Genomic DNA, 21,025 nt, shown 5'->3' on the forward strand with positions numbered 1-21,025 from the left:
AATTACTCTCAGAAAGTAGCACGTTACTGTTTATATTTTTTAGAGCAGTCTTCCTCAGGCTGGCTGGGAGATTCTGGAAATTGAAGTCCATAACATCTTCCGGGGATAAGGTTGGGGAACACGGCTCTACACGCAACTGCAAAGCGATAGAGCTTGCCCTAGGAAAGATAGCAGAATACTTCAGGTCACAGAATTAGGTAGGAAAGATGGGCACTGGGGCGAAACAACTGGCATTTGGGGTGCGAACTTTTGCTCCTCTCCGGGGGTTTGCTCGTGAAGCGCCTTCCCACGAGGCGTGCCAAGGAAAAGCCCGGGTTCACCTGGCAGCGCTATTCAGCGCCGCGTCGGAGGTTCAAGCGGCCCCCCGGCGTGCCGTGGGAGGTGCGCCTCTACCCTTTTCGCATCTCTGCGGCCGCGCCGTTGCCAGAGCTGGAGCCGGAGCTGGAGGCGAGCGGAGCCGATGGAGGAGCCGGAGTACTTTGGGGGCGGCGTGGCGGAGTGGGGCGACGACACCGACGGAGCAGGGGTGAGGAAGACATGGTCGAGCGGGAGGAGTGAACGGAAACGCTTCAGGCTCCGCCGCCGCGGGTCACTCTGCCGGGGATGGGCAGAAGCGGCGCCCGAATCGGGTCATCTCATCCCCGGCAGATTTTATCAGACCTCCCCCCCCGGCAAGCTCGCGCCCGCCCGCATCCGTTGCGATGTCTACTAGCCACAGCTGCAATATTCAAAAAAGCCCATTTTGTTGCAAGGCATCTATGCACGTGTATACAGCAAAATGGGCTTTTGCGCGCGGGCATCTACAGGACACGTTTCTCTCGTTTCCTTACAAATGCAGGATCGGCTTTTTCGAATATATTTTGTATACATCCACATCCACACATACGTATACCATATATTTTGCCTTTGTGCGTGTGTATCCTATTGCCCATATGTATAGCATATTTTGCATATTGTGCACACCTTCACATGTGCACATGCATATACTGTATCTGTACATATGTGTGTGTATGCTTGCAACAAAACAGTAAAATCAATGGGGGAAGCTGGATTTGTTTAACAATCGTATGATTCATTTAACTGGAGAGATTTGCTTCACAACTGTGGCAATAAAAGTTATAAAGTTGGGCATGGCTCACTTAACAACCATCTTGTTTAGCAACTGAAATTCTGGTCCCAATTGTGCTTGGAAATCAAGGACAACCTGTAGTCTGCGGAGTTATAAGGCCTCTTTTCTCACACAAAGCCACCCTTTTTCACTGAAGCCAAAAGAAGAAACTTCTCCTCCTCACATGGCCCTTAAGAATAATTATAGCAGACCCCAAACTGATGTGGGGGTCCAAAGTCCACTCCCTGAGGAGGTCCTCAGGGTTTGTCTTCTTTGTCTCAGAAAGTGGCAGCATGAAGTTAAACTTGGTTGAGCTTGAAAAAAACAAAGCAAGCCAGATCTGGTCAAATGAGAGAACCAGAAAATTCCAGCAATATTGTTTGGACTGGGAAATTAAAAAAATAGCAAAACCCTTTTGTTGATAAAGAAAACTACTTCAGGGTGACCACATAATCACCAGAGTTGGCTTTTTTTTTTTTTTAACATGAAAAACATTTTAAAACATTCCAGACTTGCCACAACAATTCCTGCCTGGGGGCCCAATGAATCATTCTGGGTGGGCCTTATTTTGGCCAGGCTGTTGCAATGGGATGTGGTCCTCTGAAAGTGGAAACAGCTACATCAAATGTGGCATTTTAAAAAAGGCACTATTTTCAAATGTTGGTCCTGGGTAAACTCACTTGAATCCAAATCCCACTCAGGTTCAGAAGGAACAGGCCTAAGCAAACAAGAAATAGAGCACAAGGTTGGATTTGGATGGCCACATGACCACATTTTATGACTTTTTTGCCAAAAACTTGTATGGCAAATTTTACTTCGGGTTTTTATCAAACCCATCCCATAGCAAACAATTGGTTCACTTAATGACTATGGCATTAATTTAACAGCTTCCACAAAAAAAGATAAAATTGGGTCAGTCATATGGGTGACCCATTTTATCATGACTTATGACCGGAACAGGCAGGATCCACTGCAGTTGTGAGTCAAGGACAATCTCCACTGTTTTGGCCACTTTTGACTTCTTACAATCTCACCATAGCATGGGGATGGGTAGCCTTTGGTAGATTGTTAACTAAGGCTTGATTTAGACTTGTCCACAACTGTATGTAGTCGTTGATGCATATCTATGCAGTAAAGGAGTTGATGGCTATGTAAACATAGGTTGAAGATAGTTGCAGAGTGGCCGATGTGCACACATCCCAAATCTCAACTACATGTTGTGCTGAGATGAGTGTCCTGCGTGCTGATTGGTTGATCAGACTTCCTGTTGGTACTTTTTTTCTGAGTCTAGATTCAAATGACCAGAAGATGTTGCATAGATTAGAAGATGTTGAGAAGGTTGGGCATTTCAATTCCTCCCAAATAATTTCAGCAACCTAGCAAGGACAAAGTGCTGGAAATCCCAAAGCTAAAACTTGAGACTACAAGTTGCCCTCATCTACCATAACTTGAGGCATAGCCATCCTAAGATACAGAAATCTGGTTACCATTAGCATCTTTAAGACCCCAGAACCCCAGTTACGTAGTAGCTCCATACTTAACCTAATGTTGCTATCTGTTTTCACACAAAAGAAATCCAAAGTGGTGGTGAAAATAATATTGACAATTTTAACTCCTTCAAACAGCAGGATGATGAATATGGAGGCGAAGATGATGCTGAGGTTCAGCAGGAATGCCTTCATAAATTTTCCACCCGAGATTACATCATGGAGCCCTCCATTTTTAATACTTTAAAGCGGTAGGTGCATATTAATTCAGGCATTGCGGTTGGAAAGGGGGATTGTGGGTACAATAACTGGCTGAGGAATTGGCTCTTCTGCATTGAGATCTGGTATCTCTGATTTTCTGGGACAGTGTTTCTCAGCCTTGGAACTTTAAGGTGAGTAGATCAACTCCCAGGTTGCTGGCTGGGGAATTCTGGGAGTCGAAGTCCACAAACTTTAAAGCTGCCGGGATTGAGAAATGCTGCTCTAGGAATTTCTTAAATGAGGATTTGCTTCCTTTCACAGGTACTTCCAAGCAGGTGGTTCTCCAGAGAATGTGATTCAGCTCTTATCGGAGAATTACACTGCTGTGGCTCAAACAGTGAATCTTTTGGCTGAATGGCTTATTCAGACAGGTAATTTGGTTTGGGACTGCAACTTTTTTTTTTTCCATTAAGACCCCACAGTCGAAATATACAAACCAATCAGTTATACCATGTCTCAAATGATAAAACACGAGATCATCTGTTTAAGTTTTAGCTTCGTATCGGACACTCTAGAAATATTTGTCTGTTCTTTGAGTCCTGTTTGGTGCAGCAACTGCACATCTCTATGATTTAAAATCTTCTGTACATAAATGAGTACAGATAGTCCTTGACGTAACAACCATTCATTTGACTGTTCAGAGTTAGAACAGCACTGAAAAAGGGACTTATGGCCAGTTCCCATACTTGCAACCATCACAGCATCCCCTTGATCACGTGATCAAAATTCAGGTGCTTGGCAATGGGCATGTATTTATGACAGTTGCACTGTCCTGGGGTCATATGATCACCATTCTGTGACTTTCCCAGCTGGCTTCTGAAAAGCAAAGTCAATGGGGGAAGCCAGATTCACTTAATATACCCTAAGATTAACTTAACAACGTCAGCAGTTTGCTTAATAACTGTGGTAAGCTTACTAAACGGGGCATGACTCGCTTAACAACTGCATTGCTTAGCAACATTAATGGGCTAAATTGTGGTCATATATCGAAGACTATCTGCAACTAACATTTGAACATGTGCTGAATACATCATGTTAGAATTAGTGGTGCTGAACCAAATTATTTGTAAAATCAACATGTTCTGAAGCTGCCCCTCCAAGTTGAATTTCATTAAAGGGCTGTGCTGTTTTGCCCCAAAGAATAGTGTGAGAATTGTGAAGGTTGTGCTGCATGAAATCTGTAATGATTATCTTTTATTTGCAGGTGCTGAACCTATTCACGTCCAGGAAACGGTGGAAAACCACTTAAAAAGTTTGCTGATTAAACACTTTGATCCACGTAAAGCAGATTCCATTTTCACAGAGGAGGGAGAGGTAAGTTGAAAAACTTTAGTCTGCCAAGTGGGATAACAGCAGTCTTTCTCAAGTTCAGAGGAGAATATAATTGGAAACTCAGAAACTTTTGTTGTGTTTGGGAGGGGGCTTCCAACACAAATTGTTCTCAAAACACACAGATTTCTCATTTATTTAACTGTTACTTCATCTTACAAAACAGTGGTTTTTCCAGGAGAGCTGACAAAATATTTTAAATTAAAATTTAAATTAAAAATAACAGTTTTCATTCCTGCTCGTGGGGTAAAACTGACAGTGAAGCTATATAGCACATCTCTTTCAAGGCAAGCAGACACACACACACACACACACACACACACCGGGGGAAAAAAGAATAACCTGTGAGCAGCTTTAGGTTGCTTTCTCAGACTTCCCATGTGGACATCAGTTGTGCTTTTGCATACAATTGAATAGAAATGCATCTGCCTCTTTTGTGGGCTAGCAAAACTTGGAAGCTGTTGTATTCAGTACCTTACTACTCTGGTTCTTATAGAAAAGATATATACATTGTCATTTGTACCTTATCTGTATTTTTTCTAACATGCCAGTTATCATCAGACCACACGCTTAATCTTTCTGAAATAATCCATGTTTGGGCTTTGTACAATACTTTGAACCACATATTCAGTAAGTGCAGGGATAAGCAACCTTGGTTCTTTTTTGACTCGTGAACTTCAACTCCCAGAATTCCTGAGCCAGCTATGCCAAGTGGGTTGAGTTTTGCTGAGTCACAGATGGGCAAATGACATCGTATGTACCTAAGCCATTAAAAAAGAAACCAGACTTAAAATTCACCATGCTTAGTATTGTATGACTAACTGCTTGGTCTTGACAAGACATGGCAGTGTGTCACCTGATCTGGCCATAGATGGTTTATAAATTATCTGTGAAGTGAGTAGTAAAGAGTTCTTGAGGGAATAAACACGCGTGTCAATTCTGTGTTTTTCTTTGGACACTTTTAGAGCTGTTCTATAAGCACAGGTTGGTTTTTTTCGACCGCCTGGCCCATATTGCTCTGTTGCTCTGGTTTTTGACAGACTCCAGCATGGCTCGAGCAAATGATAGCACACACAACATGGCGAGACCTCTTTTACAAGCTGGCTGAAGCTCATCCAGACTGTCTCATGCTGAACTTTACTGTCAAGGTAAATACAGTTCTTTCATTCAACTAGAAAGCTTGTCAACTCTCTCCTGTTTTCATGAAAATTTGTAAGTAGACTGGGGAGGCTAACATGTTAGGAATACAGTTGCATAATAGGTCTTTGGGGCATTATATTGCCATGTTTGTGGTTGAATAAGATGCAGACAAGATTGCCACAGGGAATGTGAGCTTATCTATTGTCATATTGCAAGAAGGTCTGCATACATTCATCCATGTATCTAAATCAGTGGTTCTCAACCTGTGGGTCGGGACCCCATTTGGGGTCGAATGACCATTTCACGGGGGTCACCAAACCATGCTGTCCGCCATTTTTTTCCCTTTTCCCTAGCTGTCCTACTCCCTCTTATTGGTGGCCACGCCCACTTGGGGGTCACCACAACATGGGGAACTGTATTATGGGGTCACGGCATTAGAAAGGTTGAGAATCACTGATCTAAATATTGGAGAAATTCTTAAGGGCCAAACTATTTCTAGTTTCCAATATATAATATTTGCTCTTAAACATGACCTCAGTGGAGTTGGTGGCAGGATCTAGCCAACCATGGCTGTAAAGCAAAGTTGGATCTGCTTAATACTCAGCTGAGATATCTTCTGGGATTTCCAGATTTTACAGAATGGACTGGAATTAAAAAAAAAAAAAATTCCCCAAAGAAAAGCAGTGACAAATCTCTTCTGCAATACTGCGAAGAAGATTGACTCATACTCAATGTGAGTGCGTATTTCCTCCTCCTCCTCCTCCTCCTCCTCCTCCTCCTCCTCTTCCTCCTCCTCCTCCTCCTCCTCCTCCTCCTCCTCCTCCTCCTCCTCCTCCTCCTCCTTCTCTTCCTGCTGTTGCTGAAACAGGAAGAAATCAAATTTTCAAGTGTTTATTTCTTGATTTTCATCCCCTAGGTCAGAGGTAGACAACCTTGGCTCTTTTATGACTCGTGGACTTCAACTCCCAGAATTCCTGAGCCAGCATAGCTGGAGTTGAAGTCCATGAGTCATAAAAGAGCCAAGGTTGTCTACCCCTGACCTAGGTACTGAAGTGGTCTCATTTCCCCTTCAGTCCTACTCTACATACTTAATTAAATAAAATGGTATTTGTGATAGTGATGAATGAATCCTCTTGGACTGCAAAACTGCTACTATCTCAATTGGTAATCCTTTGGTTGGTTGCAGCTTATCTCCGATGCTGGATACCAAGGGGAGATCACCAGTGTATCAACAGCTTGCCAGCAGTTGGAAGTTTTTTCTCGTGTACTGCGGACATCTCTGGCTACTATCTTAGACGGTGGAGAAGAAAATCTGGAGAAGAACTTACCAGAGTTTGCTGTGAGTTTGCACCCTTTTCTTTTCTTTTCTTTTCTTTTCTTTTCTTTTCTTTTCTTTTCTTTTCTGTTTAGGAATTGTCCAGTTCCCCAAAATACTTGCTGTGGAAAAAGTGCAAGGGAATGGTAATGTTCTATGCCTGTAGCTAGATCTGTGTCTTGTAGTGCCATAATTCTCTCTTCTTATGCTTGATAATTGTTATTGTTTTGTATTACATGGAACAAGGGTTTCCATAATTTTTCAGGTGCTAGGTTCAGGTGAACTTTTTTTCTTTTTACTTCTAATCTCTCGTGAAACTCCCATCAGGTCCCCATAGAATTCTAGTATTATTATTTTTAATGGCACAGGGACCAAATCATTCAGTCTTCACATAGATCACTTACTGGAAGTGTAGACACTGCAAGAAGGAGCATTTGATCAAGGAGGTCTGGTGGGTGTCCATGTTCTTCTTGAAGCCTCAGGGTGAGAACCTCCAGGTGTTGTTCCTCCATGTTTCCCATAAGGTAAAGGAGAAATTTCTCAGGAGCTTGGGCTTTTTCAGGCTGATTACCTGCCAACTGTCCCATAGCAGTATTTCTTTTTCAATGTCATCATTCATGTTGGGCTTTGTATTTGAAGGCAGAAGCTAAGGTGTCAGTTATATGCTGTCCTGAAGTCCAGCAGAGGGACAGGTAAACTGTTAACTTCAGAGCTTTGGACATATCAGGGAAAGAAGAGGGCTGTGTAACTCCAAACGGTAGTTTTGTCCAAAGGAATATTTTTGCTTTTTGTTTTTATTTGGCTACTTAAATAAAAGATAGTCAATCTTAAGTGACAATTATTATTGAGTGAAGGGTAAACAGAATGATGAGTAGGGGGGTATGTTCATCCTTTAGGCAGAGCCTAGACTTCCAAGTTTTTTTTCCCCGGGGTTGGAAGGAATGATGTTTGGTTACTTCCTTTCTTTAAAACAATGTGGATTATTCAACTGCTTATGTTAACACTTTTATGGGTTCCCACCTCAGACTGGCTGGAAACAGTGCCAAATTTTCAGCACTCACAGTTCAAAGAAATTTTAATGGCATGTGGTTTAAATGAAGTTCTGAACTGTTTTGTGGTATTTGTGTGTTCTTCTGTAGACTGAACAATATAATTACCCCTTACTGTTAAAGACACCTTCATGCTTCCGAATGATCTGTGATCATATATTTGCAGAAAATGGTGTGCCATGGTGAACACACATATCTTTTTGCTCAAGCTATAATGTCCATATTAGCACAAGAAGAACAAGGGGGCTCTGCTGTGCGTAGAATTGCTCAAGAAGTCCAGCGATTTGCTCATGAGAAGTAAGATTTTGCTTCACTTCTTTTTCAATTTAATTTGTGGCCCTCTTTGGTTGCATGCCTTAGGATAATTCTAACCCATAAAAAAAAGATGCTTGATTCAATTCTAAGCATGATCCCCAATTTAAATTTCGCTTGAAAATCATACAAGATGTTATGCCAAGCACAGCATGTCATCCAAACAACATCAGGTGCTCCATGCTATCTATATGGTAAATGTAACAGATCATGTACTTTCAAGGTGACATTGCTTGTGCCCCTGTGCGCACCCCCATAGCTAGCAGATTATTAAGTATACAATTTATGTTAAAATTGGTAATTTAAAAATACACATTTATAGAGTTTTTTTTCTGAGTTCCAGATTCTTTCATACTTCCACATTTCTTAGGTGCAATAGTATCTAAAACTTTCCAATAAGACCTGCTTGTCCCAAATTGCCTCTCCTATTTGGGATTCTGCCCATATTGTTCAGACACCTAGAATAGTATTTTCAACCTTGACAACTTTAAGATGTGTGTTCAATTCTCAGAACTACCCATCCAGTATGTTGGCTAGAGAATTCTGGGAGTTGAAGTCCACACATCTTAAAGTTGCTAAGATTGAGAAACTGCACTCTAGAGAGAATCTACTTAAGGTCTCACCCGTGGGAGGTTGACCAGAAGGCAACCCTTAATTGTGATTCCCCCCCCCTTATAAAATCCACAGTCCTGAGCGGTTTACCTATCTCCTTTTCTTAAGACTTTTCAAAGAGCACTGAAAACAATTCAGTTTTAGCAGGCTTTTGACTTGGAAATTGTAGGCAATCATCTATTTGTTTCCGCAAAATTTAAATGTCATGTTATCCAGTTTCTTAGATTGGGCAATATATAAAGGATGGATGGATAGACGGACAGACGGACAAATGGACACAAATTACATACTGCATATATCTGTTCTACTTAATGATAACAGTTGTGAGGTCCAAACTTAATGTGAGCAACTGAATCTCCTCTACGTTTTGTCCATACATAACAGTCGATTCTGTTTGGCTCTTAATAACATGCCAAACATTTTTAGGAGATTACTCATTAGGTCTCCACTATTCTTGGTGATCTGTTAGCTCTTCTTCTGAAGCTTTTCTAAAGCAAGCTTGCTCTGTCTCATGTTCTTCCTTGATCTTCTGAAGAGGGCACGATGCCAGTCAGATCACCCTAGCGTTGGGCACTGCAGCTTCCTATCCCCGTGCCTGCCAAGCCCTTGGTGCCATGCTGTCGAAAGGAGCTCTGAATCCAGCAGACATCACAGTCCTCTTCAAGATGTTCACAAGCATGGATCCTCCTCCTGTAGAACTGGTTAGTGGCAGCCTCTCTTAGGAAAAAGCCTAGACTCCTTCAAGCCTCTCCCTCTCCTCACTCCCAGTTAAGAAGCAAAAGTGATTCAGATATGGTTCACTAGCAGTTTCAAAGTATATGGTAGTTCTCTCAGGGTAGAAATGTTTATTTCTGAGGTCAGTTACTTTTTCTGCTGGGTATCAGGGAGAGGAATCAGAGAGTTTCTCAATCTTAACAACTTTTAAGATAGGTGGACTTTAAATCCCAAGAATTCCCCAGCCAACTCTGGTGTACCATGCAGGCTAGGGGATTCTGGGAGTTGAAGTGCGCCTATTTTAAATTTGCCAATGTTGAGAAATGCTGATCTAGGGAACGATAATTGTCATTGTAATTTGAATTAGAGTCAAAGGAGATGTATGGGTCCTCCTTATTTCTGATGTCAGAACCATCCAAGACGCAAGGTGAAATCTACAGATGTATCCCACTCATCTACTTTTCAAGTCAGGAGTGCAATTCTGCCCTGTTGTGCCAGAACAGACAAGGTGATTTTCTTTCCTTGGTCCAACCATCGCTTCAAAGGGTCTCTGGCTACCCAACGGCCTTGGCCATCCAGTTGTCTCCAAGGGGGACCAACATTTATCTTCATCTTGTTTTGTAACGTGAGAATGTCACCATGTTCTGTAGACACCTCATTCCTCTTGTCTTTTGGATGCTTTGGGCAACTGTTGCATTATTTTCTCATATGTATGACGGTTGCCGTGGCCCGGGGTCCTGTGATCAGCCTTTGGCAACCTTTTGACAAGCAAAGTCAATGGGGAAAACCAGGTTCACTTAACATCTAATGAAGATATAGTCGTTTAAGTATCAAGAGTCATAATCTAAACATAATACTTAAATCTTAGTTCCAAAATTCACCTTCTTGGAAATGAAAGTATTTTGACATATAACCAGTGTTTATTTTTTTTTAAAAAAAAAATGGTTTTTCGTAAGCTATTGTTACATTTTTTGTTTCAATTCCCTACAGATTAGAGTTCCAGCTTTTTTAGATCTCTTTATGCTGTCACTGTTTAAACCAGGAGCAAAGATCAATCAAGACCATAAGCACAAATATATCCACATTTTGGCCTATGCAGCTAGTGTGGTGGAAACATGGAAAAAGGTAAACTTGGGATGACTTGAATGAGGATTTAGCAGTAAATTGGTGCTTTGAAACAGGATAATAATTAGATTATTTTATGTGCTTTCATTGTTTAGAATAAAGCTGTATACTTGACTTCCAAGTTTACAGAAATAGCTTTCATGTTCTCTAACCAAAAGAGGTCCCTGACTCAAGTAGTCTTAATTCTTTTTCTTTTCTTCTTGCACTTCTTCCACAAATGCAAACAAGCTGAATAGTGGGTGATAATGATAGATGTTTGGGACTTTAGTGGGAATGAGAAACTGTGATTCCCACTCTCCTTGATTTCCTAAACTACAATTCCCATCATTTTTACCACTAGGATTGTTGGAAAGCGTACTTACGCTACAGATTCTGCCTTCTTGTTTATAGGTGTATTTGTATCTATACAAGGGATTTTATAGAATTGTGTCACTGGAAGGGACCTTAAGGGTCATCTATTCCAACCTTTTGCAATGTCCAAGAAAACCAGTTAAGCCATCCATGAGAGCTGGCTATCCACCCTCTTCTTTCGAACCTTCCGATGGAGAATCCACAATTTCCATAGACAGGCTGTTCCACAAATCCTACATCAGAAAGGTTTTCCTTACATTGAAATGAAATCCAGGTTTTTGAGCTAGAATCGTAGGTAGTCCAGTAAATAGAGTGATATGTTTAACCATTTTAAACAAGCAAAGTCAATGTGGGAAAGCAGATTCACTTAAAGACCACATGTTTCACTTAGCAACGATGGCAGAAAGGTCATAAAATTAGCATGGCTCACTTAACAACTGCTTTGTTTAGCATCAGAAATTCTGTCCCAGTTGTGGTTGTAAGTGGAGAACTGTCTAATATCCAACGAATCTTCTACTTACTCAGACTCAGAAATATATGCCTTTAAGAAAGGTTCACTACGCAGAGCGGTGCCAAATCAGTATTTCAATGGGAATCTCCTTTTGTCTCCTGCACCTTATTTCAACATTTCTTAGAACAAGAGGGTGAGCATCAATAAAGATGAGCTCAAGTCCACTTCAAAAGCAGTTGAAACAGTTCACAATCTTTGCTGCAATGAGAATAAAGGCGCCTCGGAGCTTGTCGCAGAGCTAAGTACCCTGTATCAGTGCATCAGGTAAGCCTCACCTCAGAACATGGTTGCCTTGCTTAAAAATGCAAGTGTTTGCATTAAACAGAATATTCAGGAAATGTACAATTTCTGCTTAAAATTAAACTGATTTTAAATCTGTGTTTGTGGCGAGCAAGCCTGAGAAATCTGCAGGATCATCTGGATAACTTTTTCAGTCTCGTTGATCTGAATTTGCGATAAAGGACAGTAACAACAACAACAACAACAACAACAACAATAATAAAAAAGTTGGAAGGGACCTTGGAGGTCATCTAGTTCAACCCCCTGCTCAGGCAGGAAACCCTACACCATTTCAGACAAATGGCTGTCTAGTCTCTTCTTAAAAACTTCCAGTGTTGGAGCATTCACAGCTTCTGGAGGCAGGTTGTTCCACTGATTAATTGTTGTAACTGTAAGGAAATTCCTCCTTATTTCCAGATTGCTTCTCTCCTTGATTAGTTTCCACCTGTTGCTTCTTTTCCTGCCTTCAGGCGCTTTGGAAAATAGCTTGACTCCCTCTTCTTTGTGGCAGCCCCTGAGATAGCGGAACACATAAAGGAAACAAGTTTCTTATCCTCAGTTTTGTAGAAGAAAACTGAACGTGCAACTGGAATAATTCTTCAAAGGGTTGGGGAGGGAACAGAAGTAGTTAAGCTCTGCCTTTGACAGACTCTAAATTTGATGCTGAAAAACATTACATGCTTAGCACTGAAAGATCTGTGCTGGGAACATCTTGGGCAATAACTAATTGATTAATTAGTTGATGATTTAATTTCCGTCAGTGCCCCACAATGGAGACATTTCCTGCTGTCAGGTAAACCATGTCCTGGTCCTACAGTATTTCTTCTTTTTTCTAGTTGTTTTTTTTTATTTTTTTATTTATTTATGAGACTTATATACCGCTTTAAGTGCAAGCACTCTCTAAGCGGTGTACACCAGTAAGCAATGTATATATATATATTTACATTGCCCCCAACAATCTGGGTCCTCATTTTACCTACCCCGGAAGGATGGAAGGCTGAGTCAACCTTGAGCCGGTGAGATTTGAACCGCTGACCTGCTGAACACAGTCAGCTAAAGTGGCCTGCAGTACTGCACTCTAACTGCTGTGCCACCTCGGCTCTTTTTAGTTGGTTTTTAAAGGCTGTTTTTGCACAGTTTGATAACCCTTGTCCCAAAGGTGCTTTTTTCAAAAGGCAACTGGACTTTGTTTTTTCTTGAAGACTTGGATGAGAAGCGAAAAGTCTTCAAGGAAAAAGTCCAGTTGCCTCTCAAAAGAGCACTTTTGGGACAACCATGACCTGGATGACTAAGAATCTCCATAGACTTGATAACCCTTGCTTAACTCAGTAAGCCTGTGGTCAATTCTAAAATGTTACTACAAATGTATCTGCCCTTCGGAAGAGAGCCAGTTTGGTCTAGCCATTAAGGCTCCAGGCTAGAAGCTAGGAGATTGTGAGTTCTAGTCCAGCTTTAGGTATGAAAGCCAGCTAGATGACTTTGGGCTAATCACCAAGAAACTGGGAGTTCTAGTCCCACCTTAGACATAAAAGCTGGCTGGGTGACCTTGGGCCAATCATTCTCTCTCAGACCACAGTATCAGGCTTGGGTGACAAGCTGGTCAGCAAATTCCTGTCACAACCAAGAGATCAACATTCTGTTGATCAAAAAAAAAAGCAGAACCTGTACCTGCAGGAAAAACACTTTGGGGGGGGGGGGGAACTAGCCTTTTAAACACAGTTTTAAAATTTAAGGAAGAGGAGAGGCCAGCCTCTTACCCCTATCCTCCTTCCCACCCACCAGGCTATAGACCTGTTGAAACCTGCTGAAATGCAGTTATTTGGATTTACACAATCCACAACCCAAGCACATTTTATCCCAGCATATGAATCAATCAAGCGGCTTCTTTTATAGGCACTTGTTTTCTGTTTTCTCTGCCTATAATTTCTCTGGGAATTTTTCTCTTTTGGGGGAATTATTTAATATCGTTTTGCACTTTATGGTTTTCTGAGTTAAATTGTCAGTTTTCAGACTAAAAAATACTTGCACTGAATCTGATTGGAAATAAAAACTAATAGGGAACGTTCTGATAATTGTTCTAATAAGGTCCACCGAACAGGAGATTAAAGATGATGTCATAGATATTGGGAATATTTGCCTCAGTTTGGCATGTTTATTCTGCTTTCTGCTCTCCTTAGATTTCCAGTTGTAGCCATGGGGGTATTAAAATGGGTTGACTGGACGGTGTCAGAACCCCGATATTTCCAGCTTCAGACAGATCACACTCCGGTGCATTTGGCCCTGTTGGATGAGGTGAGTTTTTTGAGCCCTGCTATGTGACAAGTCAGCTTGGCTTTACCTTTTATATGGATAGTCCTTGACTTACAACAGTCCCCTTAGTGACCATTCAAAGTTACAATGACGCTGAAAAAAGTGACTTATGACCATTTTTCACACTTATGACCGTTGCAGCATCCGCATGATCATATGATTTACATTCGGAGGCTTGATAACTAACTCACATTTATAATGGTTGCAGTGTCCTGGGGTCATGTGATCACCTGTTGCGACCTTTTGACAAACAAAATCAGTGGGGAAGGCAGATTCACTTAATCGTGTTACTCATTTAACAACAGCAGTGATTCACTTAAGAAATGTGGCAAGAAAAGTCGTAAAATGGGGCAAAACTCACTTAACAAATTTCTATCTGTATGTGTTTGCCATGATAAAAAAATTCCTTGCCGCCCTTTGGAATGGCATTTCCCCCAGAGACCTGAGTGGGCCCAATTTTTTTAGCTTTTTTGTAAGACTTTGAAGAAATGGATGTCCCCTAAACCAGTGGTTCTCAACCTGTGGGTCGGGACCCCATTTGGGGTCGAACGACTATTTCATGGAGGTCGCCAAATAATGCGGTCCGCCATTTTTTCCCCCTTTTCCTTAGCTGTGCTACTCCCTTTTATTCTATTGGCTTTTGAAAGCCAATAGAATAGACTCTCTTGAATAGAGTCTAATTCTATTGGCTTTCAAAAGCCAATAGGAATTGTCCAGGCTGTCTCTGCCCTGCTGAGCCCGCCAAAAGTCCCATTCTGCAAACGGTGGTACAAGTTGTCTGCAGCGAAGGCGAGCTGTCTGGAAGTTTCCACCCCTCCCTGCTGAGCAACTACTAAAAATGTAAGTAAAAGAGGGCCAGGGGTGGGAGGTGGGAAGCCGGCGGGCGCAGGGAGGGTTGCTGGCGTGCGTGGGGCCCGGCGGGTGCCTTACCTCCCTTGAGCTGGGCAAAAAGGTGATCACGTGACCCAGGGACACTGCAACCATCATAAATATGAGCCATTTGCCAAGTGTCTGAATTTTGACCACGTGACCACAGGGATGCTGCAGCGGTCATATGTGTGAAAAATGGACATAAGTCATTTTTTTTTTCCGATGCCATTATAACTTCGAACAGTCACCAAATGAATGGTGGTAAGTTGAGTACTACCTGTATTCTGCATTTTAAGGTTTGTGCCTCGTCCTAGTTGTCTCACAATCAAGCCAATGCGCTAGTAGAAATGCAGATCTTAACAGTTCGCTTTTTGCTCTGCAGATCAGCACCTGCCACCAACTGCTCCATCCTCTAGTTTTGCAGCTTCTGGTCAAACTTTTTGAAACTGAGCACTCTCAGCTTGATGTCATGGAACAGGTGATGACAACTAAAAAATATGGAATTCTTGACTGTTGAGACTTTCCATGGGGCATCCTGAAGATGGGTATTTTATGAAGTTGCTGAAGTAGCTTGCCTGCTTGTAAAATTATCGTTCCCGAGGAAAGGATTGGGAATCCTTGAGTTCATACTCTTGAATCTAACATAATAATAAAGTTGGAAGGGACCTTGGAGGTCATCCAGTCCAACCCCCTGCTCAGGCAGGAAACTCTATACCATTTCAGACAAATGGCTGTCCAGTCTCTTCTTAAAAACTTCCAGTGTTGGAGCATTCACCGCTTCTGGAGGCAGGTTGTTCCACTAGTTAATTGTTCTAACTGTCAGGATCTATAAGAAAGAGTTCAGAATTATTTTTATTTAAATGTAAAAATGGTGAAGTCCACCCTTACTTGAAAGTCTATAATTAATATAATTGGCTGGGAAAATCATCATGCATTAAAAAAGACTCTTTGTTCCTATATATTGATAAAGAAAGATATATTCCTGAATATTCTCCGCAATTCCAGTTGAATACTGAAGATGCTTCAGAAGAAAACTCTATAAATTATATTTCAGTTGAATTTGCTGGTCATACCCTTCTTTATGTAGTGTTTCAAGAGCCCCAGTCAAAAGTTGTCTGGAAGTCAGAAGAGAGAAACCACTCTTTGTTCTGTTCTGTTACTTAATTCATTTTTCCATGTTGTGATATTTTTCTAATGGAAAAATAGAGACTTTTTCTAATAAACTTACAAGAAAAACAAACACTGCAGCTATTTTCTTTATCACTAGAGGGCACTTTGATGCAGACTTTTCTTACTCCCTCTATTGACAAAATTAAAAAAAAAGAAGACATTTTTTTTTCAATTTGGAAAGAAACATAATTTAAAAAGAGTCATCAGAATAGGTTGAGTCAAAATAGGTGGTGGTGGGGTGGCATTGGTGATGATGATACTGATATGATATATGATATGATATGATTTCATTTGGGTGGTTTTCATTGTCCAAATGTCATCCCTCAACCAACTTCCTGATGGAAAGAATGCATGTGATTGTTAAAGGGCTTCAATAGCTCTGCAAAGTTATGTCACCTCTTAAAACCCCAAAATAACTATCAAAAAAATCCACAAAAAAATTTAGAAACATTTTGACCCGGCAGAGTATTTTTTTTTTTTTCACCCACGTCATAAACAGAGCACAAAACTATTTTCCTATGGAGCCAAGAACATAAATTCTGTGAGATAGTTCTCCTGCGTGCCAAAAATTACACTTGAATAATATTTTCTCTGGGGGCGCAATGGCTCAGCAGTTAAATACTCTTAAGTTTGTCAGCTGGAGAGCTAACAGCCTTGGTTCAAGACCTGAGCACTGTGCGATGGGATGAGCTCCCGTCCTTGCCACTTCACTGGGAAAGTAATAACGCTCCATGAGCCTTTGATATATAGCCATTCTGGCCACATGACCATGGAAATTGTCTTCGGACAATGCTGGCTCTCTCAGCCAAGAAACGGAGATGAGCATCGTGCCCTAGAGTTGGACATGACCGACAGAGAAACCTTTACCTAATATTTTCTCCACTAATAGTGGAAATTGCTACCGTAAATGCCGGCGTACAAGGTGACCCGGCGTATAAGACGACCCCCGTCTTTATAGCCGGGCCGCATTCCTAGAACGTCGTCTTATATGCCGGAAACTACCAGTATTTCCGGCGTATAAGACGACTCGGCGTATAAGACGACCCCCGTCTTTGGCACCGATTTCAGCGCTCGCGGAAGTCGCCTTATACGCCGGCATTTACGGTACATAACTTCATGGAGTTCAAATATACTGTGACCATCTCTTTTCTCAGCTGGAACTTAAGAAGACTCTTCTGGACAGAATGGTTCACTTGTTGAGCCGTGGCTATGTCCTCCCAGTGGTCAGCTATATCCGGAAATGCCTGGAGAAGTTGGACACGGATATATCTCTGATCAGATATTTTGTGACTGAGGTCAGTAAATATTTGGATAGTTAAGAGTTTTAAAATGATGTGCAGATGGATTGATTTGCACTGATGTGGGGAAATGTAATCCAGATTCCCAGGAGGGAGGGGCTGCATTAAAGAGAAGCAAGAGACAGCAAAGTTTAGATAGTTTGGTTGGGATAAAGAGGTCAAGAGAGCTCCTCGCTAGAAATTAATAATAATAATAATAATAAGTTGGAAGGGACTTTGGAAGTCATCTAGTCTAACCCCCTGCTCAGGCAGGAAACGCTATACCAGTGATGGCGAACCTTTTAGAGACCGCGTGCCCAAACTGCAACCCAAAACCCACTTATGCATCGTCGGGTGCCGGGTGGGTGTGGCCCATTGGGTGGGTGTGGCCAATTGGGTGGGCATGGCTGCAGTGGTAATGGCAGACTGGGTGGGACTAAAAAGTTCAATCAATCAATTCCAACTTTGCAAGATCTTTTTCCCCGCAAGAAGTTGAAATTGACTGATTGATTGAACTTTTTTTTTTTTTTTGCATACGGTAGCAGAGGCCTAAAGAGGTTTTATAAAACCCAGCTGAAGGCCTAGGACTGGGGCGACGGTGCACGTGCCCACAAAGAGGGCTCTGAGTGCTGCCTCTTGCACCCGTGCCATAGGTTCGCCACCACTGCCCTATACCATTTCAGACAAATGGTTTGTCCAGTCTCCTCTTATAAACTTCCAGCGTTGGAGCATTCACAACTTCTGCAGGCAAGTCATTCTATTGATTATTTGTTCTAACTGTCAGGAAATTTCTCCTTAGTTCTAGGTTGCTTCTCTCCTTGATTAGTTTCCATCCGTTGCTTCTTGTCCTGCCTTCAGGCGCTTTGGAGAATAGCTTGACTCCCTCTTCTTTGTGGCAACTCCTAAGATATTGGTACACTGCTATCATGTTCTCAGAGTATATCTTCACCGATGTTAGTAGTTTGCTTTAATTTGGCAAAACCTCTGTCTATAGGTGAGGAACAAAAAAGGAAACTGCTTAGAACAGGGGTGGCCAACCCTGGCAACTTTTAAGACTTGTGAACTTCAACTCCCAGAATTATTCAGCCATCCATGCTGACTGGGGGGTGTTGAAGTCCACAAGTCTTAAAAGTTGCCGATGTTGGACACTGCTGGCTTAGAAGAACTTCAGGGTGTCTTTCTTGGGTTTTGGTATTGCAGAAATAATTACTGCAAGCTGGTGTGACATAACTGGTGCTCCCTGTGGGTCCGTTGACATTTTTAATTTTTTTCCTCCCTCTTGGAAAGGGGGGTATTGCTTTTATAGTTTGTGTATTGGGTTTTTATTTTTTGCAAGCTGCTCAGAGTCACAGAGAGCGAGTGGGTGGCCATATCAAAACGTTTAATTAATATTGAATTTGGCAAGATTGATGTTAGGCTCCAAAAATCAAGAATGAAACTGTCAGAAAATCGAGAAAAATGTTATGACAGTTACAAATATTATTCTTCATTTCGCGATCCCTTGTTTAATTATCCTCTTTTTTTTCTTTTGTGCAGCAATGTATTTTCTAAATGTTTTAAAATAAAATTATTGCCCCCAAAACAGCAGTAACAACCAGAATGAAGCCCACAGTCTTTTCCTGCTATCTGATTTCATAGGTACTGGATGTGATTGCTCCTCCCTACACCTCTGACTTCGTGCAGCTTTTTCTTCCAATTCTGGAAAATGATAGCATTGCAGGAACAATTAAGACAGAAGGTGAACATGACCCAGTGACAGAGTTCATAGGTAAATCTTCCCAGCATAGTATTTTTGTTTCAAGTTTGCAATCTGTTTACATGCAGTGAACGCAGTCACATCTCAAAGAATTTACCTCGAGAACATCTGAGCAGAATCCCTCTTCAGATGCTTTTCACCACTGAAAAGGTCAGATGTTTCTACGAGGTAGCCGCAATCTCATCTTTTCAGGGTGTTTGCTGGACTGCAGGAAAACCTGCACAGAACCCGTGTTTTCACAGTAAAAAAGTCCAAAATAGGGGCCATGATGCTGCAATTAAATTCTGCATGCAATGCACATTAAAAAGAGAAGGGCGTTCAATCATGCTTTCGAGGCTTCTGTCTTGACTTTTGACTCTGGATACCTCTGAAGACATGTAAGCATCTTAAATTAAGGCTGAGCTAGTAGAAGAAGAGCTGTATTACTCTACGGTCTTAAGACAGGGTTTCTTAAAGAGTTGTCTAACCACTTCTGGGGGTCCCCCAAGACTGTCTCAGGGGTCCTAGAAATCAAAGTTACTTGCCAGCCTACAATATTAAAATCTCATCAAACATTTGTGAGAAACAGCAGCAACAATGAATGCATCCATTTTAATTTTAATACGATAAGTATCAATGAATATAACCCATATGAACAAAAAGATCTCTTGGGGTCCTCCATAATTTTCAAAAGTGGGAGGAAAAAAAGTTTAAGAAACACTGGTCTAAGGTACAGAGGTGCAGATCAGTAAAATTCAACAGTTGGTACAATCAAGTGACACGTTGAAGCGTTAACTTTTGTGGCATAAGCAATTGTAAGAGTGTGCTTTGAAAATAGATTTATTTCATTCGATTTATTACAGCTGTCCACTTCAGCAGACACTGAGATATATTATACTGTACTGTATGTGACTATGGAGAACTGGAGAATATTTTACAAGAATGGGTTAAAGTGTTAAAAGAATGCATACAGTTGGACCCTGCTTTCCATTTGAATCAAAAGATTTAGGCACATAAATTCTACTCCAAGTCAACCTGTCTTGTTTGTTTTCTTTAAAGCTCACTGCAAATCAAATTTCATCATGGTCAGCTGAATTAGGAGAACTCCGCATCCAGAAGACACTGGTGACCAGGCCTCTTTCGTGCTGCATAAAGAAATTCAAATGGTTTGCTGATAGGTTTCAACTTAAGTAGGAACTTACACTGGTCAGTTTTAAATTGTGTAGAAAGCAATTACTGGCACAGGTTGTCACTACTTCAAACCTTGGTCCTCTTGAAGAACTGAAAAGATGGTTGCTTGCTCCAAATATATGACCTAGTGAAGTATGACAGCAGTGATGTTCTTAAGAAATTCATTGTGTAGTGTATGACTGGTTACTTCTAGCAGGTAGAGCTGACACCGTCTTATGAATTCTCTCCACTCTCTGGCTGTGTTCCAGTCAGTTTTGTAGACTGGAAAAGCAGTGCATTAGTCTCTCATACTTGCTCTCATTCTTGACAATCTTATAAACATCTGGTGAAAATATTTATCAGATGTGCCCCATCTGAAAACACTCGTTCGCAAACTTTCTGTAATCAGGGCACCCTCATGTTGGGTCTCCCAATCCTATCCTTTGGTGGACCTCAGTCTGGATAAACCTCCTTACAATGTCTTTATAACATTGTAGCTTGTAAATCAACCATCATGGATGATTGTTGAGAAACAGACCTATGCTTAGCATCTGTTGCATTCCAGTTCTGAATTCTTTTTTAAAAAAGAAAATCATTTGTGCATCACAAATGTTTTATGTTTGTGAACCCTAGCAAAGAAATACAGGTAGTGTTCTTTTAGGAGAAAATAATTAAAATATTAACCATTATTGGTAAGTTTCATTACTTTGAGGGATATAGATATACGCTGTTACATTTCTCTAAATGCATAGCATATACAGTATAGTAACATGTAATTTTTCAGATATGTCTTCAAGCTACATATCAGATGAGTGAGAAGTGTGACAGCTTGTAATTTTTAATAAATTTCCTTTGAGTAAAAATTGTTGCGCCTGTGGATTGTAGTCTTCACTGTTTCAA

The 21,025-nt window shown here is 41.2% G+C and overlaps 1 protein-coding gene across 2 annotated transcripts; it reads left to right on the forward strand.

Moving 5' to 3' along the window:
- The first annotated feature begins 159 nt into the window (after window positions 1-159).
- On the forward strand, window positions 160-20,990 carry NELFCD (negative elongation factor complex member C/D). Of its 2 annotated transcripts, none has more exons than XM_039364511.1 (15): window positions 160-526; window positions 2,737-2,846; window positions 3,118-3,227; window positions 4,061-4,170; window positions 5,226-5,333; window positions 6,512-6,664; window positions 7,856-7,986; window positions 9,149-9,314; window positions 10,318-10,452; window positions 11,439-11,578; window positions 13,771-13,885; window positions 15,156-15,251; window positions 17,098-17,238; window positions 18,859-18,988; window positions 20,015-20,990. In XM_039364511.1, the coding sequence occupies exons 1-15, from the start codon at window positions 461-463 to the stop codon at window positions 20,047-20,049; spliced, it is 1,746 nt and encodes a 581-aa protein (XP_039220445.1). In that variant the 5' UTR covers window positions 160-460; the 3' UTR covers window positions 20,050-20,990. The 2 variants fall into 2 exon arrangements, with proteins under 2 accessions (XP_039220445.1, XP_039220444.1); XM_039364510.1 differs by having other exon boundaries at window positions 163-526; window positions 2,734-2,846.
- Window positions 20,991-21,025: the final 35 nt, after the last annotated feature.

The sequence above is a fragment of the Crotalus tigris genome, unplaced genomic scaffold, assembly GCF_016545835.1.
Source record: "Crotalus tigris isolate CLP2741 ecotype Arizona unplaced genomic scaffold, ASM1654583v1 scf7180000019768.410792, whole genome shotgun sequence".
Lineage (NCBI taxonomy): Eukaryota > Metazoa > Chordata > Lepidosauria > Squamata > Viperidae > Crotalus > Crotalus tigris.

Bases quoted from the DNA above. Each gene is read 5' to 3' on its own strand.
- NELFCD (XM_039364510.1), top strand. From the start codon at position 461: ATGGAGGAGCCGGAGTACTTTGGGGGCGGCGTGGCGGAGTGGGGCGAC. The intron at 4,171-5,225 runs GTAAGTTGAAAA...GGTTTTTGACAG, and splicing joins TTTTCACAGAGGAGGGAGAG to ACTCCAGCATGGCTCGAGCA. The intron at 17,239-18,858 runs GTCAGTAAATAT...CTGATTTCATAG, and splicing joins TCAGATATTTTGTGACTGAG to GTACTGGATGTGATTGCTCC.